Source organism: Oikopleura dioica, chromosome 1 (assembly GCF_907165135.1).
Source record: "Oikopleura dioica chromosome 1, OKI2018_I68_1.0, whole genome shotgun sequence".
In the NCBI taxonomy this organism is placed as follows: domain Eukaryota; kingdom Metazoa; phylum Chordata; class Appendicularia; order Copelata; family Oikopleuridae; genus Oikopleura; species Oikopleura dioica.
Window position 1 is genome coordinate 6,515,644 of NC_137291.1, and position 26,731 is coordinate 6,542,374.

The 26,731-nt window shown below is 38.9% G+C and overlaps 6 protein-coding genes and 1 long non-coding RNA gene across 7 annotated transcripts; 4 read left to right on the forward strand and 3 right to left on the reverse strand.

Moving 5' to 3' along the window:
- The first annotated feature begins 1,184 nt into the window (after nt 1-1,184).
- On the forward strand, nt 1,185-2,117 carry LOC145711819 (uncharacterized). Its single transcript, XM_081789508.1, has 3 exons — nt 1,185-1,373; nt 1,707-2,034; nt 2,081-2,117. Exons 1-3 carry the CDS (start codon nt 1,316-1,318, stop codon nt 2,115-2,117), a joined length of 423 nt encoding a protein of 140 aa, XP_081645634.1. The 5' UTR covers nt 1,185-1,315.
- A 1,116-nt stretch (nt 2,118-3,233) lies between these two features.
- On the reverse strand, nt 3,234-4,845 carry LOC145711322 (uncharacterized). Its single transcript, XM_081789043.1, has 4 exons — nt 4,761-4,845; nt 4,475-4,585; nt 4,261-4,413; nt 3,234-3,354 (listed from the first exon to the last, which is right to left on the reverse strand). Exons 1-4 carry the CDS (start codon nt 4,797-4,799, stop codon nt 3,316-3,318), a joined length of 342 nt encoding a protein of 113 aa, XP_081645169.1. The 5' UTR covers nt 4,800-4,845; the 3' UTR covers nt 3,234-3,315.
- A 531-nt stretch (nt 4,846-5,376) lies between these two features.
- LOC145711820 (uncharacterized) lies at nt 5,377-6,589 on the reverse strand. The gene is made up of 6 exons (XM_081789510.1): nt 6,507-6,589; nt 6,200-6,352; nt 6,118-6,155; nt 5,838-5,908; nt 5,703-5,793; nt 5,377-5,538 (listed from the first exon to the last, which is right to left on the reverse strand). The coding sequence occupies exons 2-6, from the start codon at nt 6,225-6,227 to the stop codon at nt 5,377-5,379; spliced, it is 390 nt and encodes a 129-aa protein (XP_081645636.1). The 5' UTR covers nt 6,228-6,352; nt 6,507-6,589.
- A 2,466-nt stretch (nt 6,590-9,055) lies between these two features.
- On the reverse strand, nt 9,056-10,765 carry LOC145711821 (heparan sulfate glucosamine 3-O-sulfotransferase 1-like). Its single transcript, XM_081789511.1, has 6 exons — nt 10,757-10,765; nt 10,608-10,680; nt 10,433-10,513; nt 10,260-10,386; nt 9,380-9,512; nt 9,056-9,247 (listed from the first exon to the last, which is right to left on the reverse strand). The coding sequence occupies exons 1-6, from the start codon at nt 10,763-10,765 to the stop codon at nt 9,122-9,124; spliced, it is 549 nt and encodes a 182-aa protein (XP_081645637.1). The 3' UTR covers nt 9,056-9,121.
- A 4,869-nt stretch (nt 10,766-15,634) lies between these two features.
- LOC145711822 (thrombospondin-type laminin G domain and EAR repeat-containing protein-like) lies at nt 15,635-21,907 on the forward strand. The gene is made up of 6 exons (XM_081789512.1): nt 15,635-15,766; nt 18,852-19,285; nt 19,643-19,783; nt 19,962-20,076; nt 21,007-21,252; nt 21,750-21,907. Exons 1-6 carry the CDS (start codon nt 15,703-15,705, stop codon nt 21,905-21,907), a joined length of 1,158 nt encoding a protein of 385 aa, XP_081645638.1. The 5' UTR covers nt 15,635-15,702.
- A 1,072-nt stretch (nt 21,908-22,979) lies between these two features.
- On the forward strand, nt 22,980-23,611 carry LOC145711361 (uncharacterized). Its single transcript, XR_014135162.1, has 3 exons — nt 22,980-23,098; nt 23,307-23,396; nt 23,486-23,611. It is a non-coding gene; the product is annotated as an uncharacterized LOC145711361 (long non-coding RNA).
- A 329-nt stretch (nt 23,612-23,940) lies between these two features.
- Nucleotides 23,941-25,847, forward strand: LOC145711823 (thrombospondin-type laminin G domain and EAR repeat-containing protein-like). Its single transcript, XM_081789513.1, has 6 exons — nt 23,941-24,034; nt 24,228-24,435; nt 24,582-24,749; nt 25,071-25,141; nt 25,187-25,291; nt 25,684-25,847. The coding sequence occupies exons 1-6, from the start codon at nt 23,941-23,943 to the stop codon at nt 25,809-25,811; spliced, it is 774 nt and encodes a 257-aa protein (XP_081645639.1). The 3' UTR covers nt 25,812-25,847.
- Nucleotides 25,848-26,731: the final 884 nt, after the last annotated feature.

The following is a 26,731-nucleotide window of genomic DNA, read 5'->3' on the forward strand; positions in this document are numbered from 1 at the left end:
CATTGTGATTGGATTTAGTCAAGAGTCAATAAGCGACATCTTTTCATCTCTAACAAGAACTAAATCGACATCTTTCCCGACTAAACATTCACTTTCTTCTTTCGATTGTGGACAAAAGTCAACGTTTTCAGTGTTTCACGGAAAGGATGATTGAATAAGTCGGAACTCTCGTCTTAAAATCGCGCAAAAATCTTGACCAAGTAATATTGCTGCTAAGAAAATTGACGGAACTTGAGCACAATATCCGCATCACCTGATGATGAATCCAGAATCGATGAATCAACATTGGAGCCCAAGTGTTAATTAATGAAGGAGGGAAGAGTGTTATAGTATGACTATAACGTATGACTGTTTTACTACATAGTATTTCTGCTACTGATCACTGTACGCGCCCAACGCGCGGCGACCTTTCCCTTTTCCCTTTTTGTTATTAATTATTCACTGCACCACCAATAATTTCGGCTGCTCCGCCGATATTCTCGCGCGGCGCTCCGATATTCTCGGAAGGGCCGAGAATATCCGCGGACGCTCTCCCGATATTCTTGGGCGCTGCTCTGATATTCTCGGATAAGCCGAGAATATCCTCGTAGAAAAGTGACCACTATATAAGGACGACACCCTCCATCAAATCAGTAACGTTCTCAGGGGTCACTTTGAGCAAGACATACGGCTTTATGCCTAGAGATTACTGTACTGAGACTGTACTAGCGCTGGTCGCAGAATAAATCGGAAACGCTTATTAGCTTTTTATTACAATTGTAGTGTGTCTTTATTTCACGCAAGCCATACTACAACACCCTCAAATAAACGCAAGTCATCGCAATTGTTTACAGGCGTAAACGAAGCTGGCTACTTCGAATGACCTCTTTTCCCTAGACTCGAGGGCCTCGAAAATATTTAACTTTCGGACACAATTTACAGAATATTTCGGGCGTTCAAATACTTGTCGAAAGTATACAGTGTCCATGCTGCATGCGCAGATTGAAGTTCTTATACTAGAATTAAATCTGTCGGGGTTGTAAATTAAAATGTAGCTTCTTTTGAAAGTGGTGACAATTGTTTACTGGATATCCGTGAGAGTGCGCTGCTATTCAAATACAGTGCTCTGCTATTTAATCTTGATTATTGTCCCATCGTCTTTAGTAATTCGTTGAAAACCTCTTGTGTGAAGTAGAACATTTTGTCTGACACAGGTTTTATTCACCAATCTTCATTCACGCAACCAACAATACAAAATCCAAATCTTTTTTATCAAAAAAGGGCGTCAAGAAAACTTGCCAAGATTTTGCTTCAAAAGAGAAACTACCGTTTCCTAATGTCAGAGAGCGAAGACGAAGATGAGAATTATTTTGGAGCGACTTGGGAGCACATGGGTAAGATTTTAAGACAGTTTTATTACAGAAAATTTTTCGGCTAGAATTTCTTTTGAACCCTTTTTTGTAATCTGCGGTCAAATTTCCCTGTTTCTTCCCATGTCTGAAATTGTAGATTCTGCTACTTTTCGGAACATTTTTTGACTGAAGAGATTTAGTCAATGAGGCATGCAGATTGCGGCAATTTTTCCTGCTGTCGATTTATCGCCTCAGTGAATACACAAATACTTGATAATTACTTCCGGGCGACGGGTGAAAATATTTGCAGGGACCGTCCTTTTTCGCCCACTTTTCGTTTTTCCAAGCTGCATAAATTTGATAATCAAATTCTAGGGCTCTCGAAATCGAAGATGATCCAAGAGCGATCGCTTCCTCCCATCACGCAAAAAGGGCTGATTCTCTCCCGCTCGCCGAAAATCGAAGAAATTTATGAAAAATTACAACTGGCGGAAGAAAAGCTCAAAGAAGGAAAATCTTCCAGTCCAAATGCCGAGCGAATCAGGCATTTTCATCATGGGATTCTAGCGCTCAGAGGACTTGATTTTGGAGAAGGGTTGAATGAGGAAGATGTTGCTGTCACTAGAAATTGGAAGCTTTCGCAATTGACGGAGGAGATTTTGAGACGAGTGAAGCTGGTGAATGAGAATTTACGATTAGGAAAGCGGATTGTAATTTCATTCCAAGTTGATTATCTTCCTTGCTATCAGTTTGTCAAATGGACTAATGTTTGTTATTATCCGATAAATAAAGAGCTGGTAAAAACGTTAGTCCTGTCCAAAGTGACACCCTGGCGTCGCATCAGAGAGTTATGTACCCAAGTACTTGAGCGCAATCCGCATTCTGAATTGGCACAGGTGAGCCTCAGCGCTTCAAGTAGCCTTCCCAATTGTCCTAAAACTATCGAAAGACAGTGAATATGGGCGCAAATAGAACAGAAAAACCGCCGGGCACTTCTTTCAACAAACTTTCTGCTGACAAGAATGTCACGCACCCAAGGGGCAATTTTGAATTTCGTAGAGCTGTTTTCGATTAATATATAAACGAAAAATAATCACCATAAGAATTATAAATTTTATATCAGTAAAGTCTTTTTATTGAGGAAAAAATGAATTTATAAAAAATATTTTTGCATATCTAACATCATCAGTACGACTGCATAATAAGATAAAGAAATTTTTTTTAAGGAACCCCGTCAACAATTTTCCTCAAAAAAATCGAAAATTTCAAAACAGCCATATTTTGGCTTCTGAGTGTGCCTGGAAGTAAAATTTATCATAAAAACTTGTTAGGAGCACTTTTTGACCAATAAAATGTAAAATTTAAGCAAAATTGGGATTTTTTCGTCATTTTTCGTCAAAAAGTCCAAATTTCAAATACGATTTTGAGTGTGTTAGAGTCGAGATCGACCCCCAAAAATGAAGCCTCAAAATCGTTTTCTGACCCGTAGAATCCATTTCCGGGGTCAAAATTTTGAAATTCCGAAAACAGATTTTTCGAAAATTGTTGACGAGGGGTCCTTAAATTAGTTTATAATACATCAAAACAGCTCTACGAAATCAAATATTGCCCAAGGAGTGTGTGAGATTCTTGTCAGCAGAAAATATCTTAGCGCTTTCTGGATCTTGCCAACTCCCGAATCCTCCCCGAACTTCCTCCAATTTCCTCGAGTCCACCAACAAAAACGCGTCGCGAAAAACCCCAAGGGAAGGAAGCGTCATCATCACTCCCCCACTCCACCAACTTGGCGACAACGAGGAACTCGCTTCGTAAGACGGCATTTCCTGGTCCGCGGCAGAGCGCGTCAAATGCTTCAAATTCTAACTCAAGTTTGCGAGGGAACTCAATGCGAGGAAAGAACAAGCGTCAGATTTTTATTTTACAGTTTTCTTACAAAAATTATCTTGATAAACGCATGTCAAGATAGCGCTCCCAAAGTCGTAAATTACATTTGCTCGTCGCGGACATTGTTTTCTTCGGCGATCTGAAATTGTACAGTTTTATACCTTTTCTATCTGTATCTTCGGTTCAAATAAAGTTCAACGAGACATATCTTTATCGATAGTTTTCTCAAGAGAACTGATGAACTCACTGTTTTTTTCTTTGAAAAGTGCGATAAAAATGCAATATTTGATGGCAAACTCAATATCGTTTACTGTCTCAGATCGTTGTTTGAATAGCTGAGGGGATAAAAGTATTATATTCAAAAATTAATGGAGGATAAGGCCCCTTTGATGGATAAATGGAATTCGAAAGATGAAAGTCAGCAAGTATCAATATTTACATGCAAAATTAGCCTCAATACAGTTGTACTCGATCTGAATTATTGAATGCCGATGATGGATAAAAGGGATGAAAGCTATCTTCCGACAGCAATACTTTCGAGCAACGAAGAAAAAGCGAAACATGAACTTTTTGACTTTCTTGAGTTTTTTTTCTTTCACTGCTTCGGCTTTTTACGCCTCGCTCCCGGGCTGGGATGTGAAAAGGGATGGAGGAAGATTTTGGGCTCTCACTTGACTTTTAGTTTTCGAGATATTGAGTAAAAATAGAAAGAAGAGGCTAATTTCGTACGAAAAATTGAGAGCCCTGATAGCACAGTTGATCAGCAAGCCAAGCTTTACGAAAAGTACCCTGAGCTGATGCGATTCGTTCTTGGCGGAAATGGATTTTACTCGAAGAAATAATTGGTTTTAACGTATTCTGCTCTTATTGAATAAAATCTTTCAGAGACCATAAAACTCGTTATTCTTAGAGAAAATATTGAATTTAATCTTCAGGTGTTTATGATTTTCTGAGTATATTTTTAGTACGAGACTTCCTGAAGACAATCGATATAAGTATCACATATATAATTTTAATAAGTTCACGAGAAACATGACTTCCTTACCTTGACAGATAATTGATTAACATTCTGATGAGTCATCAGCGGCGTCGTTGGCTTCGTCGATCTAGTCGAGTTACCTGCAATACTTGCCTCTTTACTCCCCAACGTCTGCGCATCCGATCCCCTTTTTAGTTGCGACATAACTTGATCGAAGCACTAGAATGTTCAATTAATCAAATCCTGTCAAGCAACTCCCAAAACATTCAATTTTCCTAACCTTTTTCGGAGTGGTAGACATGACATGTCGGGCCACTGAAGTCGGTCGCTGAATTCCCCGAGTTTCGAAATCCGGCTCGAGTATATTGTCCAGCCGATTCATCAAATATGCCTAAAACGAAGAAATATAAGCAGTTTTTTTAACATTTCAGGCACGTTCGTAAAATAAATATAAAAGTGTGATTCAATGGGCTTGTCTAACCGCGCCCTGACCGCGGTTGAGTTTGGCGGGAAGATTATCGAATCCGGCTCTGTAGAGCGTGTCTTTTCAAACTGAGGAAGTTTACCTGGTATTGATCTTCATCGCTCAGCGACGGCTGGCCCATTCGCGACTTTCCGGAGTTCTGTATTCATTCAAATATCCGATTAACTCGATTTTCTTGCACTTCATTTTATTGATTTCAGAACTCAATCTGCGCTCGTTGTCGTTCCTCAATGACCCCCGGCGGAAGATTCGTAGAAGAAGGAAACGGACTCGGTTTGGACGAGAGGAGCGGATGAACCAAAGCCTGAAAATAAACCGGTTCCATTTTCACGGAACAACTAGTGCCAAAACATTATGTGTTCGACCCGCTGGACGAGGTCGGCGTTTAGGACGTCCGGTCGCACTCTCGTTAGTTTTTCAACCGCGGAAGCCGATTTTCAAACCATGCGTCGGCCGGAGACCGTGGCACGCTTTGACTTCTCTAAAATCTTTTGCTTGCTTAGAGTGAGAGTTATCAAAACTGCTTTACAGGGCACTACTGGTCCTTTATCCACCTCGGTTCTTAACAAGAAGGCGCCCTTGAATGACTGATTACCTGCTGCTCGTTATCGCCTGTTTGATAAGTTTGCCGACGGCCAATAAGCTTTCGGACCATTGTCTCGTCTTGGAGTTCTTCTGATTCGGGGTTCAACATCGAATTAGTTAAAATTGGCAGTTTTATGATTGTTTTTCAATCCCATTCCTAATCCGTCGAGGCGCATTTCCTCGAGGATGCCTTGAAAATCCAGCGCTCCTAGATTTACTCCGTGAGCGTAGAGATCACGGAGGCCTTGATGTATCTGTTCCCGGACGAGCTCATCCTCAAAAGCCGCTTAGTGGTGTTCTATTACTGTAACTAAGCAACTAACTAAGCATGAGATAATTCAGTCCTGTTTTCGCAAAAATTGAATTTTCAACTATTTGACACTTTTTTCTGGGTCAATAATCGGGTTTTTCAAGTTCAATTTTAATTTTGAAATCATACCTTTGCTTCCCAGCCGTAGGGATGAGCAAAGCGAATCGTAATGTTGAGCTGTCCTCTAAACTGCTTGTGCTTGAGCAGTTCTTTCTCCACCCTAGGTGAATGGATAAGCCAGTCCGTAGATATCTATCACTGTACCTGATAAGATTCAAGAGGCTCTGAGCTGTTGTCGAAAGTGGGCTTGAGGACATGATAATGTCCACGTTCAGCTAAATTATTTATCAACAGCCTGTAAAAACTACTGTCTGATATTGCGCTGGAATTCATTTAGGTCAAATACTAGAAAAAACAGCAAGAATGTCTGTTAGACATAAAAAGATAAAATCCTTATTTTGATTTTTGTCTATTAATCTACGTTTTCAACCTATTTTAACCCCAAAAATGACTGTAAAAAGCTGTCTGTAGCGAAAAAATATACCTCGATAGCTTCTACATGCGGAACACGTGACTCCCAATCTGAACGAGAAGGCTTGAAAAGTGATTATTGAAAAGTAGCTTACCTGATTTCATCAAGTCGTAGACGAACATCTGAGCCGCGGAGTCGTTCTTGCCACCAATGCACCTGCTGCGAAAAAGAACGTGCTCACGGTCGGTGAACAGGTCCACATATGAGATTTCGGTTTTGACGACTGCCAGCGTCGCAGATTTATTGTCTTAGGGTTACAATTAGTTTCAAGCTGAAAAACAGCTCAATGCAAAGACGTCTCTTAGTTCGACCTTGAACAAAAATACACTTCGAGAACATCAATTATCAACATCGTATATTTTTCAATCGACGATCCCGAAATTACTGTTTGTTCATCCTACCTGGATCGAGGAAGAGCTTTGAGTAGACGTTCTCGCTCCAGCTCCTACAATTTCCTCCGCTTAGTTCACCGGTCGTTGCTTCCAGCTCCCTAAAGTTCAAGTTGGCTACTGATCAAAATGCTCCTGCTCAATGGTTGTATTCCGGAAGGAGTTTTCAACCAAGAGCGTTGACAAGCGCGGGTTCGATTATGCGCTTCATTATGGAAACAATTCAGAGTCATGTCCGTTTCTAATAGCCACTGAAGCTGGGTGGCTTTCAAGGAACTTCAAATCTGACAGCTATTGCGAAAGAAAATATTTCGAACGGCGAAACACGTCAGGTTTCGATTCTTTTATTGCTCAACTCAATTTCCATGTCGACGCTCATTTGCCAGGAAAAATAATTTCATTTGAATAAATTGAACATTAGCCGCAATTCAAAAAATCGTGACTTGGATTCGAAAAAACGTGAATAAATACTAGCAGTTGTTTTAGAAAAAAAATGGAAGGAAAGTGCTATCTTAGTACTCGTTAGTTGCGTCCCTTTGTTGACACCGGCCGACAAATCCGGATACAGGAACCTTCTACCGGTAGAAATTCACGACCATACAACATCCCTTTTTTGACCGCAGCGTTTTGACCGTCCCTGATTCACCCTGCCCAGGATTGTTGCGAAATTACCAAAAAATAAAGCAAAAAACGATTATCTATTTTAGTTCCTTCTTTAGCAGAAGAATCAACTCAATGTTAATCAAGGAGAATTAATAAACTTAATCCTCTGTTAGCAAAAAGGATAAGACATTCTCGGTACGGTTTTAGCCCGCGTATCGGCTCTAGTGATAAGGAGGTTTCTTGAGTTTAGGAGAAAAATAGAGAACTTACTGTTGCTGCAAATCTTGAACTTGCTCTTGTGGTATGAACTCCTGTTGTTGTGTCTAAAATCTTCCTTGAAAATCAACACTTTTTCTCGTTTCTTACCGGGGTCAAATTTAATTTCTTTCTGAGCTTTTTGAACATCTTCTGATCTCTGTATCTCTCTCTTTCCTTAGTACAGGACTAGCTAATTTTTCAAAAAAGGCTCGAAAAAAAGAAGCGTGCTTTCTCAAACTTGCTTTGAGAGAGTAAATTATTGAGCAAGGAAGAGGACTGGTTTAAAATTCAAGCTGTTGAAAAATCAAGCTAATTGAAAATTCTAGCTTTCTTTCTAAAACCAAAACCAAGTGCGCTAAAAGTGATGAGATGATCCATTCAGGGATTAATTTATGCATTAGATCAATATTAAAGAACCCCCGTTCGATTAAAATTGAAGTACTTCCGATCCAAGCTTGTTTACTGTAATGAATCGGGCTGAAAACTGCTTGAACTTTGATGCACCACACCCTTCTAAAGAAAACTTCTACCGGGAAGGATTGAGGGCCCAACCAAGGGTCTTCTGGTAACCCGCAACAAATTTCTAACCAGACAACAACATCGTAAGTAATCCGCTTTACGGGCGAGCTTAGTCGAAACCATAAATCGCTGAAAATGCCTCTCAGACTTCAGGTAAAAAATCGGCTCTTTTCTGAAATGACACGCCCTTGGTTCGGGTCGTTTTCTACTACTTTCGATCATTTACTCGAAAACGCTTTTATTTGACAAAAAAGTATATATATCTTAAAATAAAAACAGCAAAGTGATAATTATTGAGTAGTGAGGATGAACATAAAATATCCATCAACAGGGTTGTCATTTTTCAGGTGAAAGAAGACGACTTCGCCAGCATCTCCAAGTTCGACGTTTTCAAAGTTGGTCATTGAGAAGTTGGGATCGGTCATATTCATTCCACCACATTTCTTATTGTCGTTAATCGCCAAATATTCGTGTCCACAGCTGGTCATGTCGGTAGTTAGGTCTTATATCGGGTTAAATTGTTTGTTTTGGGCCTCGCAATGCATCACATTTTAACCCTTTACTGTAATTTCAGTGCTATTTGCGTTGAAGAAGAAACTCGTCGACGCGACAAAGATCTTCTCGTCCTTCTTTGGGATAAGTTTGAGGTGGCAGTCGCTGACGGGGATATCAGAATCGCCCGACATAACGACCTGCATTTCTTCTTGAGCGAGAATTTGTCCTTCTGCGTTGAAGAGGTTTGGCGACCTTGATTGAAGAATAATAGCTTTGATAGCAGTGGGATAAAACTTATGCGATCACAAACATGTTGTCTTGGGCACCAGGAAATTTCTCGGCATCCCAATCTTCGTCTCCGACAAAAAAGTGAGCAGGCTTTTCAGCACTTGACTTTGGTTGGCAAACATTAGTGTATGGCTTTAAATGTTCAAATTGTATTCTCATCAAATTATATTTTTGATAAGAAAGTAAGTTGGAACATTTCCTGCTTGAGTCTATGTCCATGGCCAGTTAAAAATTTCACGAGAAAAAAAATTCCGACAACAAGAATGCCGATTATGGCTCCGACGACTTTTTTATGCATTTTCTCTTTTGTAAAAATCAACTAAAAGCATTCTTGCTCAACTTACTTATAAATATGCGTTCTAGAGACAGTTGACTAAAATCTGGTTTATTACCGCTAAAGGGTTAAATAATCAATTGTTGTGCAGTGACGAATGTATGAATTTGGAGAATTGTTCTTGCTAGAGTCAGTTTCTGTTCCATCCGAAGTCTTGGTTGATTTTCTTGAAGAATGCGTTGTTGTAGATGTAGAAGAACTGCTTGAGTTTCTTCCTCAAATTGGTCGAAATCGGCGGATGCTCCCGACCCTTGCTCTAAAATGAAAATTAACGTGAGTCTGTTCCTCACCGCGGCGAAACAACTTCTGCTAGATCCTTCCTCCCCCGATCGAGTCAAAAGTGGTGCTTAGCCGCAACGACAAAAAAAAATACGCAGCACAAAGTTACCTTATTCAAACATTTTGGACGGCCAGGGCCCTTTCCGTTATTCATGCAATAGAAACCGCGAGTTGAGTTGAAATAGAACTCCGACTCGTCCACCAGATTTGGCAGCTCTAGGAAATCTTCCACTTTTTGAACACTAAAAAGCAATTTATAATTTATTTATTGAAAATATTTATTCGGTTAAAATTGAATAATCAATAATTGAAATTATTAAAAAATATTTGTTCAATTTATAAAAGAAGTCTGTTATGGTTTCTTTTTATACAGCTCGTTAATTTTACCTCTTCCAAGGATATTCCACGAGTTCATTTGCATCAATCACCAAAATCCTTCCTCTGAAAAGCTAAAACTCTTATTTAACTTTTAGCTCTAAATTTAACCCTAACCCTGTGCCAGTTTCTATACCACTTGAGATAGATGCTGGTCCTCACAGCACTATGATGTCGGTTCACTCTTCCTCCTCGGTTCAAAATTCGATCTTCTAACGTTTCAGATGGCGGTGGCAGCCCCTTTTTGACTCGGTTCTCCAAGATTTGCGCCCAGCTTGACACTATTCGGTCGACGGGGTCGCGAACGACAAGAATGATCTTGTCTGGGCGCAAAAAATTGAGCTACTGTGGTCTCCCCGCCACGTTGCGATTTGTAATTTTGGTGAAAAAAAGTAAACGAGTAATCATTTTTCGCGCCCCCTTGATGGAGTTGTCGATGTAGCCCTTGTTCATCAGCTCTTTGAGTCGGTTTGGAGCATCAGCGCTATAATTATTAAGTCATCCGGAGACTCTAGCTTTTTGACAAAATTGGAGAGCTAGGCCAAATAAGAATGACCTAGAAAAATTTTTATTCTTTATGAGAAATTTAGTTTTTATGGTTTTTGAAAATTTACCTTATAAAATAACCAGGAGTCTTTTCCATGGTCACCTGACTAGGCAGACTGAGAGGCATTTGTTGACGATACCAAGTCGTTCCTTTTTGGAAATTTTCCTTGTCGTTGAAGAAGTGAATTTCGCGCTCTAGGTGCCGAATAAAGAGTCATTTTACGGTGGGATTTAACGTCACCTGCGTGTACGATCTGAGGATGAAGACCGCAAAACTGCAGCAAAGCTCTTGTTCCGCATTTGCGTACGCCAACAATTATTGCTGAAGATTAGATTTTTTGAACATGCAAGCTTCTTTTTAACCCCTTGCCGTAGCTCAACCAAAAAATTGGTGAAACAAAAATCTTGTTTATCACCTTTTGGGAAGCGCTTTTCGGAGATATCAGAGTACTCATTTACAGCGTATTCTTCATATTCCTCGTCACCGTACTTTTCGGAGATTACGAAGCATTTATTTTAATATTTTGGTTTTGAATGGTATCAACGCCAAGGAGTTAGATAAAACCAAACTCATGACGAAAATTACTGATAAAAACTGCTCTTATCATTTTTCGCTACTCAAAACGCGGCTATTTGGGTACAAAATTGATGATTTCGTAATTTTTCCTCAGATTCATCGGCTTTTTCTCTGCCCTCAACTTCTCTTTCAAAAATTAGGAATGAAAAAAGCAAGGCAAGAAGCATTTGGAATAGAAAGCGAAAAAGAGCGAATTGAATGTTTTGGGCCGGTAGTGAAAGATGCGCCAAAGAATACAACTGTTGAACTTGAACGAGCCGCGAGTTTGCGCTTCCAACATCAAAGGGAAGGACAGAGTCAACAAGGGATGAGGAATGGACACACACATATAAAATAGCTTGTGGCTGGAATCATCAATTTTAATTTTTTGGTTAGCCCTAGGGTTAGGGTTAGGGTTGGGTTCAATCAGCAAGTACCAATGGGTGGCCGTCCAAACACTGTAAATTTCATATTAATAAATTCAATTTGGTGAGCAAACGAAAAAATATGTATATTATTAATGAAAAAACTTTCTTATGGTTTTTATGTCAAAAACTGTATCAAACAGAAAACGCTTAACATTGATGGCCACTTAATAAATCCCTTCCAGCTGAAAATAATAAAGGCCATTATCCCCATATTTTGACGACCCGTACTTCCGATAATAAATCCAATGTCGAGATATTTTTTCGCGCGCTCATTTAATCCCCTGATGTTCCTTCTTTGCCTTTTTAAAAGCTGTTAAATTGATACGAGTAATTCTTGGTGAATTCGAATTTTAAGACCGTTTAGTTTGTATTTAGAAAATAAGCAAAAGAAGATCTTAAATTGGTCACCTGAAGATGGGCGATTAAAGTTCCAGAGATCGGTCAGGTCCCTCTTTCCGGTGACACGTGCGCCGAAATTTCGGTGGTGTCAACACCAGTTGATCGATGGTGGAGGTGCCGCGGTCTGGCGCAAAACCAAACAGATGCACATTCGTTTGCCCAAGAAATATACTTTTCGTGATTTATAAATAGCCAATTATGGCAAAACATCTTATTTTCGGTGTTCAATCTTATTTTCATCAAATTTTAATGAAGTGACACCCTTATTTTCACTTCAAAATAATGGTTCTTTGTCCGACTGAAAATAAGGGTGTCACTAAAGAAAATTTGAAAGTTTGGGTTTCTTGAGAGTCAGGATTAAGGAGGTAGAAACAGCTTTCTCGATTTTGGACTGCTGCTACATAAAAGAAAGTATAAGATTTATTTATGTTCACGGAATTTCCTCATAAATGTTCCTAGAAAAAGGGTTGAGCTTAACAAAAATGTGAATGAAATTTGTTTAACTATCAGGGGACTCGAGATATTCTTGTTTGAAAATTGGCGAAAATCGAGAATTTCGGAGAGATGAGCTGCTTCTGAGCCCGCTTACTCAAAAAATTGATGACTAAAACCAATTTTGAGGGAGATGTTCCTAGATCTAAGATGTATCTATCTAAATATGAAGAGAAAAATTGAAAATGTAAGATTCTCTTGTCTGTAGCGCTGGTCAAAAATCGTCTTTTTTCGAAAAAAGCTGTTTCTACCCCCTTAATGATCCCTTTCTTTTGGTTATTAAAATTTTCCAGGAAAGTTAAGGGTATCATCGGCTTTTGCTTTGATTTGTTGGCAGCTCTGTCTGTCGGATTAAGACACCCAAGATCATCGTTAAGAATTTCGTCGGCGGGATCTAAAATAAAAAATGAGCCTAATCCGATTGGCAATAATTCTTTCACGCGCTCAACTGCCCACTCGATTTTGGTGTAAACTTCTCACCAGCTGGTCAAAGCCGCCGCTACTCAAGGCGAAGGTGAATTTCAAGATCTGTGATTATAAAAATTATAATTTATGTGTAGGGAAATGCGAGCATGTGAGAAAAAGGAAAGTTGCGTTGAGACATTCTGCGGTTTTTCGATGGCTAGAATTAAGGAGATATTAGAAGAATGATACACAGTTACGAGTTGATATGATACCTCAATAATTTATTGATAAATTACTGAGCCCTCAATTCTTAAATCAACTCTCTTTTGGTCATTTTCAGAAGTTTTAGGGACAATCTTATAACAGGTATTCAATACTTGCGATAAATGATATTTCGTTTAGTAAATACCTTCCATAAAATTGCCTTTTATACTTCTGAAAATGACAAAAAAAGAGTTGATTTTCGAATTGAAGGCTCAGTATTACTGAGTCAGTAATTTGTCAATAAACTGATTTGAAATGACAAATGATCAAATCAGTAGTCTTTAAATTTTTAAGAGTAAAGTACTTACCTCTTTATCTTTATTTGTAATAACATCTTTCTTTCTACCGGGTGGGGACAAATGAATCAGGAGGAAATTTAACTAGACTCATCAAAGAGTCCTAGGAGAAAAATACCAATTCTCACGGGTTTTTAAATTATTATGGTTTCTGCATTTTTTCAATTTTTGGCAAAATCCAGAGCTTTTTTTCTTCTGCACTTGCCAAATTATACAGCTGTTTCAGCGTTCAAAGGCGCTAATTTCAAAACGGAAACGTCCTCCCATTTGATCCACTTCCGCTGCAATCACTTAATATTGTAGATTTTATTTTCATGCATTAGTGAGCATTGTGAGATGCTGGATCGTAAAATTAACGAGGAATAATGTGTATAATTTGGATAAGCGAGCCAATTTGGTCTTCAAATTGTCTCAACTGCTTCAGATTTTTACTTTCAACCCGATCCAATGTAAATATGCGCCACAAGGGGGGAGCACACGCCCAAGGCGATCGAGGAAATTTCCGATTTTAGCAGCAATTCTTTTTAATTAATTGTTTATGAGAGCCATAAATTATGGCCCATAACTTGTTTTTCATTTTTCCTTTTATATAGTTTTTTGATCAAATGCTCTTGAGAAAGAAGACCAAGTTTTAAATTTTCGTTTTGTCATAGGAGAAGAGCAGACGAATTTGGCCTTGTATCAAATCGTCATCATATTTGTCATTTAAGTCTCCCTCGTTTCGCTGCACTTGAGTATCAATTTTTGTATTTTCAACCATCAAGTATCTACGCCTCTTTGAGAAGGTCAAAATTCTGGCAAATTCATCATTCAAGTTTATGAAGCACCAGAAATCGACTCATTAGTTCCACTCGAACTTCCGCTGATGATGTATTTTCAAGGTTTGAGGGTCGATTTGGCGGAAACATTAGTTTTGGCGAGTGTCCACTCTTCTCCGCCCGTTTTTTGCCGACTTAGATAAGCAGGTCAAAAATTACAATCCCTAAATACAATTACCAAAGGCGGTACTTGGCGGTATTTTGCCAAGGAATGCAGCCGCCCGGAAATGGAACTTCCATAGGGATGAAGAAATCGGGAAAGGAGATGACCGTGAAATTGTTACGGAAAGTGATAAGTAAAAAATGGGCTTTTCGCTGATAAGAATGGCAAAAATTAAGTTTTATACTGTAACAAAAGCTCAATACTTTACTACAGGAAGTGTTCTGTGAGACAGTAACTGTCAGAAATGACTGTGGAAAGAAAATCTGACATCTTGGATACATAAACCTGGCGGTAACGCGGAGCTTCCGCCCCAAGCTGAGGCAAATAAAACGTATATTTACGCTGTATTGGAAGATGAAAGACTTAAATTCTAGCGCTGCTTCACGCACTTTTCCGACCGCTCAAGAATGTCTCAAGTTGTAGTTGAATCAAACTGTGTTGGAAACATCTTTTATCAAAGGGAGATGAATTTTCCTCTTTTGCTTTTTTAATTGAAAGAACTTGAACCTTCGGCGACCACAGAAATTAAGGGACACGGACGAGTGACGCCACGCGGACGGGGCTGCGCCTGATCAAACAGGACTTTTACCCGGCTTTGACACAATGAATCGTTGTTTTAGAATGAAAACTAATGAGCTTAAACTGCTTCAGAATATTCAACTTAGTCACGTGACCTCGCAATTTCTCGCTCAAAAAAGGGATTTAATTACAAGCAGAAGGCTGTTTTCTGCACTTTTCTGTCGAGCAACTCCTCCTTTTTGGAGGATTATGAGGTCAAGTACAGGGTGAATTGGTTTGTAAGTCCGCTGAGACGAGAGTGACTGCCCTTTTGGTCTTTTTAGCGGTGAATGGGGTCCCATTCTGGATCAAAGAGGGTACGCGGCCGAGTGCTCACGTGCCAAAGTACAGAAGAAATCACTCAACTCACTAAAAGCAAACTGAGTATAAATTTCAGCATTTATGTCGCCGGAACCTCCACACCTGTTACAACATGTTTTTCTTTTGCTTTATTGCTGCTTCAATTCAATTTATCACTGGATTTCCAAAAATCAACAAGTCGGAAATTCAATCGAATGTCATAATCATAATCAATCGACAATGTTGTTTATTTATCAAAAAATAGCTTTAGAAAAAAAAATATGACTTGGCGTAATTTGAGAAGATAGAAGCAAGTCTTAGACATGATGTCTAACAGCCCAAGACAGCTGGATATTTGTCTGATACCGAGCGAAAAAAAAGCAATAATGCCGGGTGTTTTTCTGGAGAATTCTTCATTTTGGTAAGGGCATTTTTGGTTTTAGCAAACCTCATGTCCTCGCTAAGCTAAGCCTCCTCCAGTTTTCAGTTTCCAGCTGGTGAAGAGCTGGAGCGCGTCGACCTTGAGATGCTCGGCTTTCTTGATCTGTGCGCTTGTTTGGCGCTGCGCGTGTGATTTCGAGCGCCGCGGCGAAATCCGTGAATCTCGGCTGCGGCCAAACTCGAATACTGCTTTTTCGATTTTCACCGATTTCCGTCGAGCTGTATCTCGAGCACCACCAACGAGCACCAACTCGCGATTCAAGTGCAAACGAGTTAATTCAAGGTCCCTCGACAAAGCTAAAAAAATGATCAAATGAGGAAAATAAAATTGAAACTGAACAAAAATTGAGAAAATGAAAAGTGAAAGAAGAAAATTGAAAGAGATTTTGAAATGAAGATTCCCTTTTATCTTTTGGGAACGAGTTTTGCTGGGACGCTGCCGAATTCTTGCCAAGGTACGAAAATATCAAAATCGATAAAAAAAATCATGCTTTCGCTAATTTTAGGGGGCGCACTGACTATGGAATGTCAGGAATGTCAGGATTTTTCAATTTAGGGGTATAAGATGTGGGAAATTTTTCCACCAAAAAAATTTTTTTCGAGCAGTGAGAGTTGGGCCCCACCAACCCAATGAGTTTTCTACCAGAAAATGCATGCGTAAGGGCGTTTAGGCCCTAATGCATGCCCAATATCGTCAAATCTTTTTTCCCGATTTTGGCCAAATCCTGACATTCCTGACATTCCTGACATAGTCAGTATCCTCCAATTTTAGGGTTAAGGTTAGGGTCAGGGTTTGAGGGAGATTTTAGAAAATAAGACGAAAAATTGACCAAAAGGGTGAAAAATGCAGTTATATAAATTCTAGCCGGGGTCTGGATTCGCTTGGCTTTCGCTTTTGAGGAAAATTTTCGCTTCGCTTCGCTTTCGCTTTTCATTTTTAGCCAAAATCCAGACCCCTTTTCTAGCTTTAAAATTTCTCAACCCTTATCCCTTACCTTAACCCTAAACAAGACCCTAACCAGACCCTCATACCCTGAACCCCAAAAAATTGGTCAATTTGATTGAAACGGGTTAAATCTAGTTTTTCCGAAAGATAGTCGGATGATGCAATTGAAAATGATAAATAATTTTGTTGGCAATCTGGCCGGTATAAAATCACTAATTACCCTGTCCAAGATCGTAACTAACCTCCTCGCAAAATTATGATCCCAATGCATTACGGGCTGCAATTAGGCGCATCCTTCTGTGCCAAACTTCAACGCCAAGTGTGCAATTTATGGCTTTCCCTTGAGCCACTTCCGAAAACGCGCATTCCACAGCGCACAAAATGGCACGCTTGATAAAACACTCGAAATCGACATTTTTTCTTCGAAAAAGCGGAAACGAACTTTTAGACTCTTTCACAAGACTACAACCATAATCACTGTTTTTTCTTATAAGCCATGATAAATTCCAACGTCTGATTGGCCAGTCAGTCAAATACAGGCATTTTATTGGCTAAAATCTTTCAGAATTTGTCTCTTGTCACATATTTTCAACCTGATTCGAAATCGAGTTATCTAAGCGACACCCTTATTTCGGGGGGGTCTTAGAAGGGCTTATCTAACTCTATAGATGATAATAAGGGTATCACTATGTTATTTTTTCGAAAAAATCTGCCGAAAAAAGAGTCTCGGAGAAAACGCTTTCCAATAAAAATAACCCCATTCATTATGATAAACTTAACCGTGAACATGAATCGAGCGTCCTTTAATCCAACCACAATGATCACTTTTTGATTAAATAGTCGAAAATCAACTTGGCCGGAAATCGACCTTGACTCATTACAATCATTACAAGTCAACATTGACTTCTAACCCGGCCGCGTAATGACGATCGTAATGAGTCGCGAGCATCAGCCGAAAATGGGTTAAAGCGCTCTTCCGACCAAAGCGCTCCAAGTGCGCGAACAATTGAAAATAAAATACGATGATATGACATCGTCGGAGAAATCAAGCGGATTAGCCGCGTCGCGGCCATTTTCAAAATCAAGTGGCCTCTAATTCGCTCCTTATTGTCCGAGAACGGGAAGGGTGGAGATGACCTTGGCGGCGTAATTAATTATCGTATAGCAGGAGGGAGCTGTTAGTAGTGTAGAGTAGAATGTTAGTCAAGTTTAATTTCGAAGGATAATCGCTCTTTTCAGCCCTTTTTCGTCCATTTTTTGGTCTATTTTGCGTCAAAAAATCTCAAAAAATAACATATTTTTCAATTTTCTTTTCCCTAGTAAAAATTCCAAATAACCAAAAATTGCTTCCGTCTACCTCTTTTTTCTTATGTCTGAGGCGCCCCGGCTAGCGACCGCAATTGAAATTTTTGACAGGCTGGCTCTGAGGAATTATGCCAAGGAAATTCTTGTTGAACAAGGAAAAAATCTTTAAAATTCAGAATAAGGAAACGCAGGAAATGGCATAATCAGCATGTCTTAGGGTTAGAAATCAGGGCTTTGATTTTGAAATGGATTATTTTAAGGGTGTCACTTTCGTAAATCGTGATTTTCTTAGCGATACTAGAAGACTTTTCAGAGCAGTCTGGTTTTCTGAAAAGACCCTTAAAGAATAAACAAAAGCAAGAATTTAAAATTCGCAAAGAAACTCGGTAAGAGTTATGTCTCGAGAATTCTAAAAAGATCAGCCATATTTGACAAGATTACCACGCGGGGGTTAAATTTGAGCTAAATGTTGTTTACACGGCTTCTTCCGCATATGACAACGGGTACAATGGCAGTGGACAACGAATTCGACAAATAAGTGGATCAAGACTCTAATAGAAACATCTTTTGTTTTGACAAGCCAAATTTTAATGAAATCCTAATGATTTTTTTCATCTTTTATTAGAAAAAGTTTCAGCAAAAAAATGAGGAACAGTATTTTTGAAATTTTGTTTTTTATGTAAAATTATGATTGATGAGCCAAAACGAGTGGATTTCATAAAAAAAGGATTCGGCAATGAGCCACGAAGACTGAGTAAAAAATTCTGTCGGAACGAATCAGAAAAGGGGCCAAAAGCATGTTCATGATTCCTTGGACCGCTAAATGAGGGCGGAGCATGTTTCTGAATTCAACTACCTGGCAGCCTAGCCCTTCCAAAAAATATATGTATCTGGTTTGAACAGCGATGCCCAAGATTGTCAATTTTGATAATCAAATCGACAATTGTGGGACTAACTCAATTTATGGACGTGTATTTTTGGATAACCAATGATATTGCTGTATTTGGCCTACCAGCCAATGAAATCCCTGATCCAGAAAATCACTTTCATCAATTGGTTTAACCCTAATTTTGGGCCCATAAAAACGTACAGCAAGTACATTTAATTTTCACTAAACTCAGCTTAGCTGTATTAATTCCAGTCTGAGTGACAGTAACCCTTCAGATTATAAGATTTAGCCAACAGTCCGACAACTTTTCTAAGGGTCGATAAGACCAAGGATATCATAAGCGATTTATAAGACTGTCCGTCAGACAATTATCGAGAAAGATAAAGATTGTCGTTTTTAGGTGGAAAGCAACTGAACCTGCTCGCCGAATTAATCTCCGCTACGCCCGTTGCTGAGCGGAAAGGGATCACCTTAGTGCGGGACTACTCGCCTGAATTCAAGAAGGAAGTGAACGGATATCGCTTCGACGAGGAAGCCCGACTCCTTTCCCTCCGCGCTGCAGAGGCGCTCGGAAACTGCTCCAAATTTCCATCAGAAAGCTCCTTGCTCCTCACAATCAAGCCCGGAAGAATCGACACCAAGGGACAGTTCTTGATCACTCTTCTAGAGCGGCAAGCGAGGCCGCACCGACCGCTTTTTGGACTCAGACTGCATTACGATACGATTTATTTGGATCTGCCGAATGTGAGTCATCGGAACTCGCCGAGGGTTCATGTCCCGAATTTGCATGATGGATGGTGGCACTCGATTTTTGTCACTTTTGCTGAAGGACAGGTAAGAAGAAGATGAAAAAGACGAAACCATAAATGTAGATTTTTATTTCTCAATTTGATTTTTTACAATAATTTCTATGTTGAATCATTATTAAAAATTCTCTTCATTTGATAGTGCTCTATCTCAGATAGGCTATCTGACAATAAATTACATAATATTTTTTTTTCTAATAATTGTAGCTTTCAAATTATGATCAAATTCTGACGTCGCCTAATTCCGTCTTGAAAAGCGCTCTTCCGGAAGAGTGCCATAAATCTGTCCGATTAATTGTCAGCCAGCTGCTTTTTTTGACACTCAAACCACAAAACACTGTTTTACAGTTTCGATGTTCATAAGGTAGAAACAACGCTGCTTTAGATTCAAGTTTCTGTGGACTGCGAAGTGATGACGGTCCACAATCCAAATGATCAAGCCGTGAAGAAGTTGACGAGCGAAGTCGACCTGACAAAAGCCGACTTTTATCTCGGCTCCCGACGAGTGCCCAAACAACGCTTCAAGGTTTGTTGAATCACTGTTTTACTCAACTTGGGAAGGGGCTTTTGGGGATAGTCAAATATATGAATGGCAAGAATGAGAATAATCGAAATTATAAGAAATAAAAAAAAAGTTTATTTGTGATAATTTTTAGTGAATTATGGTCTTTTTTTTAAGCTTCGTCTAAGCTAATAACGTTTAGGGTTTGTTCCGACAAGTTCGTTTTGGCGTTGGCTTCGACATTTCCCGATTATGCGAGTCGGACTCGTTTGTGGCCGCTTTGGCCGAGCGACGACGGCCGGCCCAGATCAAAGCAGGTGAGTCGCAACAGAAAGGACACCAACACCACCATGACAGAAAGAGTATTTTTACACACGTTTCCGATTTAGAAAATTACTTTAGAAATTACACCTTCTTGCGGGGCTTCTTGCGGCTTTTTAGCGCTTTCAAGGCGATTTTAACCCTTCAACGCGCATGGGCCCGGAAAGGCCCTAATCAGAATGCAGTGACGCGCTTTTTTTAAGGTGGGCCAAGTTATTTCTCCCACTTTTTCATTTGGACACCCGGATAACTATATATATTTAGAATCAGTGAAAAAAATCTCGTTACTTGACCTTTTTTGTTTCCCAAAAATCACTTCCGGCCGGGATTCTAGAGCCGGAAATTGCCGAAATTTATGTCAATAGCATATATTTTACATATCAAATTGAAGCTTAGAACATCTGTATTCATATAAAAAAGGAATTTAACCAAGCCGCGGTCATACCAGCCGGTAAAGATGAATAAAAAAACGTTAAATTATGCCTCTTTTCATAGTTTTACCGGTCGGTTTGACCGAGATTGGCACTGTTTTTTCTAGTGAATTGATGATGAAACGACTCAGAATCTTCTGAGCATCAATTTGATAGGTCACACTTTACCGTTACTCTTTAATTTATTCAACTTCCGGCTCTAGAATCGCAACTGGAAGTGAATTTTTAGAAACAAAAAAGGTCACGGTTCTAGATTTTTTCCGCTGATTCCAAATATGTATTATGTTCCAGGGTTTAACATCAAGAAGTTGGGGAAATAACTTGGCCCACCTTAAAAAAAGCGCGTCAGTTCTATGTTTTCAAAAATCAATAGGTCTTTAATTTCGGTACTAGACTGAACCTTTTAAAATTAACTAACCATAAATCATTTAAAATAAAAATACTAATTTGTTCCTTAAAAATTCATAGTTATGGTTTTCGTAAAAAAATTTTTAGACTTTTCGCTCGTCAAATTCGAAACCAACTCCCCTGGCGACAACTTCTGCGACGCCAGAGCTCGAGGACATCTTCTTTACGGTGGCGAAAACGACTTGATGCTCTGCGATGGTCATTCCTGGAAGGGGTTGATGGGAGCAAGTCGACCGAGGCTGAATTTTATAGAGAAGATAGGGAGTTTTGAACCGAGGGAGCCGATTCTTCACAGCTGTCATTTTACTATTCCTGGGGAAGGATATTTTATGGGTAAGTCGAAAGGAAATTAATTGAAGTATTTGTTTTATAGACTATACATGCCATTCATTATCAATCATTAATGATGATTACGACAATGCGTTTTGATGTTATTCCTCAATTAATTAAGAAATATGATTATCAAATTTCATTGAAAAAAATCACTTTTATGCTTTTTTCTAAGAATGTTCTAGAGTTCGAATACAGATTAAAATCTAAGCTCTACTAACAAAGCGAAGCAAGGTTAGATGACCCTCAAGAAGTGGCGTATAAAATCTGTCAATTTAGAAAGAATCGAAAATTCAAAATGCGTCAAGAGCGCCGAATCTGATTTTATCACAGATACTTTCAACTATCCCCAGTTCTTATCTCTAGAAAAAGACAAGGAACCAGCTTGGTACCTACAGATAAAAATGAAAAAAAACTTGAACTCAGCTGAATTGACTGAAGAAACATGCAGTGAAAACATGATAAACTTGAAATTTGGAAATCTAAAGAAAAATTTCTAGTGACGACTTCAGCGAAAAAAGTCTCTCTGTGGCGCTGGGCGCCAGATTCGTCGATCTTCAAAGAAGACAAAACTTCCGAACTCCGGGGGGACGGCGCTTCAAGCTCAACATTCTTCGCATTTGAAAATGCTTTCTATCTCATTATCGTTACGGTGTAAATTCTGCTATAAAATGGCTTGGTCGAGGGACACGTGATAAGCGTATTTGTAAAGCAACGGAGAGTTACGTAGATTTTTACTGGCATTTTGTTTTGCGCACATTCTTTTGGTTAACGAAAGTATTCTTGTTCATATGCACTCAGAAAAATGAGCAAAAGAACTTTTAGGGCTAGGGTTAGGGTAAGGATTAGGGTCAGGGTTAGGGTTCATGGAAATATTGACTTTTCGGAAAAATCATCTATAGATGGCGCTTCTCTCGATTTTGCCGCTTTCTGATAGATTAATGAAGTTATTGTTTAGATGATTTTTTTCAATAGGCTAGGGTTAGGGTTAGGGTTCATGAAAACATTGACTTTTCGGTAGAGTCATCAATTGATGGCGCTTTTCCTGTTGTTGCCGCTTTCTGATTGGTTAATGAAGTTATTATTTTGATTATTTTATCAATCGGTTAGGGTTAGGCTTCACGAGAATATTGACTTTTCGGAAAAATCATCTATAGATGGCGCTTTTCTTGATTTTGCCGTTTTCTGATTGGTTGATGAAGTTGTTCTTTTTGATGATTCCATCAATGGGTTAGGGTTAGGGTTCATGAAAACTCGAAAAACTTGTCCGTAGATGGCGCTTTTTCTCACTTTGCCGCTTTCTGATTGGCTGATGAAGTTGTTCGTTTTGGATGATTTTATCGATGGGCTTTAAAGTTTGCCTTTTTTCTAAAAAGGGTAGCGTGGAGTTACCAATCTAAAGTCCAGAATTAACCCCGCTAAAAGGAGATATAAACGCGTTATCCTTACTGATAAGCGGCAAAATATTAAAGGGCTCCTAAAGGAGGGCTTATCGGCGTAAATATGTGTCCAACTTTGGTCTATCACTGTTTCCACGTAAATCTGATCTGAGATAATAATTGAAAAAGGCATAATTAATCGGAAAAACGCGATCGTCATAGATCCATCGTTAAAAACTCGTGTAAACGCATTACCGTAAACGTTCGGGAAAAAGAAGTGGCTGACAAATTCGGTTATATCAAAACGCGCGTCGATCGTAATTCGATCGAACCTCGTAATTCCATAATTTATAAACTGGTGATAATTTTACACCGGAAAACAGTCAACGCTGGGCAGAAGAAGTCGAGCCTGACGCATTCGATGCTCTACAGATGGAACAACAAAAAACGACATTTTCGACCAGTTCAAGGTTCGATTATTATTATACACTATTCAGAAGAATGCTTGTTGGAAAGTCTTAGTGGAACTTAATTGCAGATAGTCTAGCTATATTTACGCTTTCGACTGGACCTGAAATAATCAGGCTTTCTTTTAAAATATCGCTCATATTATCTTTTGAAAATAGATCTAGAATTTCATAGTCCCAGTAAAAATAAAACTCATCAAAATTTTCCTAGGATTTACAAGTCATGGTGCAGCATCAGCAGAATATTTCTCTTATTTGAATCAACACTACCTCATCATTGCCAATTACGAAGACCCAAAAAGTAAGTCTCACCCTTAATCACAAATTTAACCCCCTTCCCCCTTGTCTGTACAAAACTGGCCAGTCTTTTCTTAACGGGTTAATTTTTAGGAAATGCTCATTCTCGCTACGTTTCCTCGCAACTCTTCTGGTACGATTTCGGCATCGAGCAGTTCGGAACGGGTGGCACGGGAAATTCTGTCTAGAAGGCGTTTCTAGACGCTGAATCTATCGAATTAATCTTGGAGCCTTGTCTGGAACGTGTGCGGGCCCAAATTGGTGCAACGACATTTGTTTTGGTTGAGCTGATCGTCCACCAAGCTAATAAACTTGGTCACGAAATTTTCAAGAGCTCATCCACAAAAGTTAGAACGTCACGTGTTTTACTTTCGCTTAGAAAAAATATTCTGTCGTAAAACTGAAAGGCTTAAAAAAGCTGATGTCTTTTAGAAAGACTTTTTTCGTGAAATTAAAATTGACAGTGTCAATTGCGCTCAAATGAACTAACGGTAGCCCCGGAAAGGGAGAATAATTTTTAACCTTGTGACAGATTGTCACGCGTTAATATGATCATATCACGCCGGAACGCGATTTCCAACTTGCAACTAAACCACGTGCCACCCTTTTTAACAGTCACCAAGGACCACATCGATGTCAGAGGTAAGAAAGTTCACTCACTAGATGTCGCTTTTTCGATTGATTTAAGCAATCTGATTGGCTAAAGAGATAATTTTCACAATTTTTAAAAAGATGGCGCTGTTTTTTATCTTCTGTATTCTGATTGGTTGAAACAAACATCACCATCCATTGTGTCAAAAATTACTTTCCTTGTTTTCAAAAGTATCAATTTTAGGAGTCCTAAAATGGAGCACCTTTATCGTCCAAAAATCACTCTACCTCGTCGGCGCCCGGCACAAAGAAACATCTATCGACGAGTTCGGGAAGATGCGCTACACAACAACCTCTCCCATGTTCAAATTCGACCCTAGAACTGCCAAGTTCGAGCTGCTGGAAAACATCTCAATCCCCTCCCACGGCGCTACAGACATTCTTTTCGCAAGGTACAGTAAGATGATTCTGCAAATTTGATTTAGGACGCATGAAAGTTGAAAAGTTTTAATTTTATTTGTATCGTCTGAAATTTCAGACAAAATTTGTTTTCAAAACATGTTTCTTTGTCTTCGCGTTAATAAGTTTATACGTTCAGAATACGCGGACGAAACCTGCTTCTCGTCGGGAATTTCGGTGGCGATCTGACCCCGACAAGAGTTGGAGAAGATGTCAAAAACGTGAAGAATCAAGTTCAGTCGGAAATTTATGAATTTCACGAGCACAATGAGTCGTTATCCCTGCTCCAAACTATCGAAACTAATGGGTAAGAAATTCTTATTCAGAAAATAATTTCTGGCCATAGATGGCGCTTTTCCTTAATTTGGAGTTCTCCGATTGGTCAATAACTGATTTTCCTTAGTTCTTCAATTTCCAGGGCAGATTTTAGCCAGATAATTCTAGAAATTCTAGAGAGTAATTTTTCGACTCGAAAATGAACATTTTAGAAGCAAGAAGCTGTAACGTTGATGAGCGTCGCCGAGAACGTTAATCCCCTCCTTTTAAAACTTTCTAAATTAGCCTCAAAGTTTACGTGAATCATAATTACCCAAGCACGTTCATAATTAGGATCTAACTATTTCGCTAGCTTGCGAAATTGGCAAAACTTCCAAATCGGCGGCGATTACTTCATTCTCGCTGGCAACTCGCTGCGCCCAGGTTAAGTCGCAAATTGGCAAAACAGAGTTTTTAAGTCGTTTTTAGAAACATTTCATCAGGATAATCCAACTTCGATTTTGTATAAATGGTCCGGAGAGGAGCTATTTAAACTTTCGCATAATATTCCGACGCGGCAGGGCGAAGTCTCAGGTAAAACTTTGGGCCTAAGTCTTAGGCGAGATATTTTTTTATAGAAATTTTTATTAGAAATTTTTAATAAAAAATTAATTTTTATTAATATTTTTTTATAAAAAATAATCGATAAAAATAGATTTTTTAAAAATAATGTTTTATAAAAAATAATAAATAAAAAAATAAATTTTTTTTACCCTGAATTTTTTTTGTTATTTTTTCTATAAAAAAATTTATTCAAAAAAATAATTTTTATTTTTGATAAAAAATTGCTCGTTTTTTTGTTTTTTTTTCCTGAAAAAGTTAAGTGATCAATTTTCATCTAAACATTGAATAAAAATAGCCGAAAAGTACCAGAGCACGTCAGCGGGTTAATTGCCAAGTTCACTTTAAACTTGTTCGTTGTTTAGATTGGAAATACGTGGAGATCGAAGGAAAGCGGCTCTTGGTTGGCGCCAACTCGCGGCACTCGCAGGACAGCGGCTTCTATTCATTCCGAGCAGTTTCGTTGTTTCAAGTTTGTTTGAAACTCCAGTAAACTAAAACAAAGTAGAGCACTTAATTCCAAGCCACTTGCGCGCGACCGCAAGTAGAGTTCACTTTTTTACAGGCCAAATAGCGTTCTTTAGAGACCATAAACTTATTTCATCGAGTTTTTTTTTTGTGTTTTCTAGAGCTATTCAAAAGCTCTAGAATGGCCCTACTTCTAGCAAAAAAAAAGGATTCAGACTTCTTCTTAGTTAAGGCTATTTTTTGCTAGATTAAGGGCGATTCTAGAAAATGCTCTAGAAATCAATAGACTCTTAAGAGGCCGAAAACAGTTTGAGAAATCACTAGTATTTTATCTAGAAGCCGCTAAAAGAGCTCAATCTACGAGCTTATCACCGACTAGACCGACTAGAAATAAAATAATCTAAACAAGCATCAACCTGAATACCTCCTGAATTTCAACCCTCATTCAAAATTTCTGTAGCTTCAACTGTAACTGTAACTTGAAAGATTCTTTTCGATTCCGAATGATTCTATTTTCGGATTCTACTATAAAAACTGCTCATTTTCCGAAGAGCTGTAAATTTTAATAAACTCTGTAAAGAAGAAAAATTATTCTAGGAAAATTATGCGATAGGAAGAGTTCACGATTGATGGATAGATTGTGACTCGTAACTACCGGTAGGGGAGTATCCGACAGCGCGGACAAATACTGATAACACCCGCCATAATATTAACAACGTGGACTCAAACGCTAAATAATCATAACCTTGGTCATCCGGACAGTTGACAGTTAAAGGTCAAGTAAACGAAGAACATACTCAAAGAACTATTGGTCGGATTTTGGACAGAGTCTATAGAGACTATAGACTATAGACTATAGTATACTATGTAGTACTATGGTAGGCGCTCCAGAGCACGAGAGCGCGTCCTCAAAAAGGGACGTCTCTCGGGCCCAGAGCGCAGTCA

What these genes read in the sequence shown, in the direction of transcription:
- LOC145711821 (XM_081789511.1), bottom strand. An exon ending in CGAAAAGCGCTTCCCAAAAG is followed by an intron (nt 10,514 to 10,607) that starts GTGATAAACAAG and finishes TCTAATCTTCAG; the next exon opens with CAATAATTGTTGGCGTACGC. An exon ending in GTCCAAAATGTTTGAATAAG is followed by an intron (nt 9,248 to 9,379) that starts GTAACTTTGTGC and finishes TTTTCATTTTAG; the next exon opens with AGCAAGGGTCGGGAGCATCC.
- LOC145711322 (XM_081789043.1), bottom strand. Translation starts at nt 4,799, where the DNA reads ATGGGCCAGCCGTCGCTGAGCGATGAAGATCAATACCAG. An exon ending in GCGATGAAGATCAATACCAG is followed by an intron (nt 4,586 to 4,760) that starts GTAAACTTCCTC and finishes TCTTCGTTTTAG; the next exon opens with GCATATTTGATGAATCGGCT. An exon ending in TGTCTACCACTCCGAAAAAG is followed by an intron (nt 4,414 to 4,474) that starts GTTAGGAAAATT and finishes TGAACATTCTAG; the next exon opens with TGCTTCGATCAAGTTATGTC.
- LOC145711823 (XM_081789513.1), top strand. Translation starts at nt 23,941, where the DNA reads ATGATCATATCACGCCGGAACGCGATTTCCAACTTGCAACTAAACCAC. An exon ending in ACAGACATTCTTTTCGCAAG is followed by an intron (nt 24,436 to 24,581) that starts GTACAGTAAGAT and finishes TTATACGTTCAG; the next exon opens with AATACGCGGACGAAACCTGC. An exon ending in CAAACTATCGAAACTAATGG is followed by an intron (nt 24,750 to 25,070) that starts GTAAGAAATTCT and finishes CTATTTCGCTAG; the next exon opens with CTTGCGAAATTGGCAAAACT.
- LOC145711819 (XM_081789508.1), top strand. Translation starts at nt 1,316, where the DNA reads ATGTCAGAGAGCGAAGACGAAGATGAGAATTATTTTGGAGCGACTTGG. An exon ending in AGCGACTTGGGAGCACATGG is followed by an intron (nt 1,374 to 1,706) that starts GTAAGATTTTAA and finishes ATCAAATTCTAG; the next exon opens with GGCTCTCGAAATCGAAGATG. An exon ending in GAGAATTTACGATTAGGAAA is followed by an intron (nt 2,035 to 2,080) that starts GCGGATTGTAAT and finishes CCTTGCTATCAG; the next exon opens with TTTGTCAAATGGACTAATGT.
- LOC145711820 (XM_081789510.1), bottom strand. Translation starts at nt 6,227, where the DNA reads ATGTTCGTCTACGACTTGATGAAATCAG. An exon ending in AGCCTCTTGAATCTTATCAG is followed by an intron (nt 5,794 to 5,837) that starts GTACAGTGATAG and finishes CCATTCACCTAG; the next exon opens with GGTGGAGAAAGAACTGCTCA. An exon ending in CCTACGGCTGGGAAGCAAAG is followed by an intron (nt 5,539 to 5,702) that starts GTATGATTTCAA and finishes GCGGCTTTTGAG; the next exon opens with GATGAGCTCGTCCGGGAACA.
- LOC145711822 (XM_081789512.1), top strand. Translation starts at nt 15,703, where the DNA reads ATGAAGATTCCCTTTTATCTTTTGGGAACGAGTTTTGCTGGGACGCTG. An exon ending in GCTGCCGAATTCTTGCCAAG is followed by an intron (nt 15,767 to 18,851) that starts GTACGAAAATAT and finishes TGTCGTTTTTAG; the next exon opens with GTGGAAAGCAACTGAACCTG. An exon ending in TGCCCAAACAACGCTTCAAG is followed by an intron (nt 19,784 to 19,961) that starts GTTTGTTGAATC and finishes AATAACGTTTAG; the next exon opens with GGTTTGTTCCGACAAGTTCG.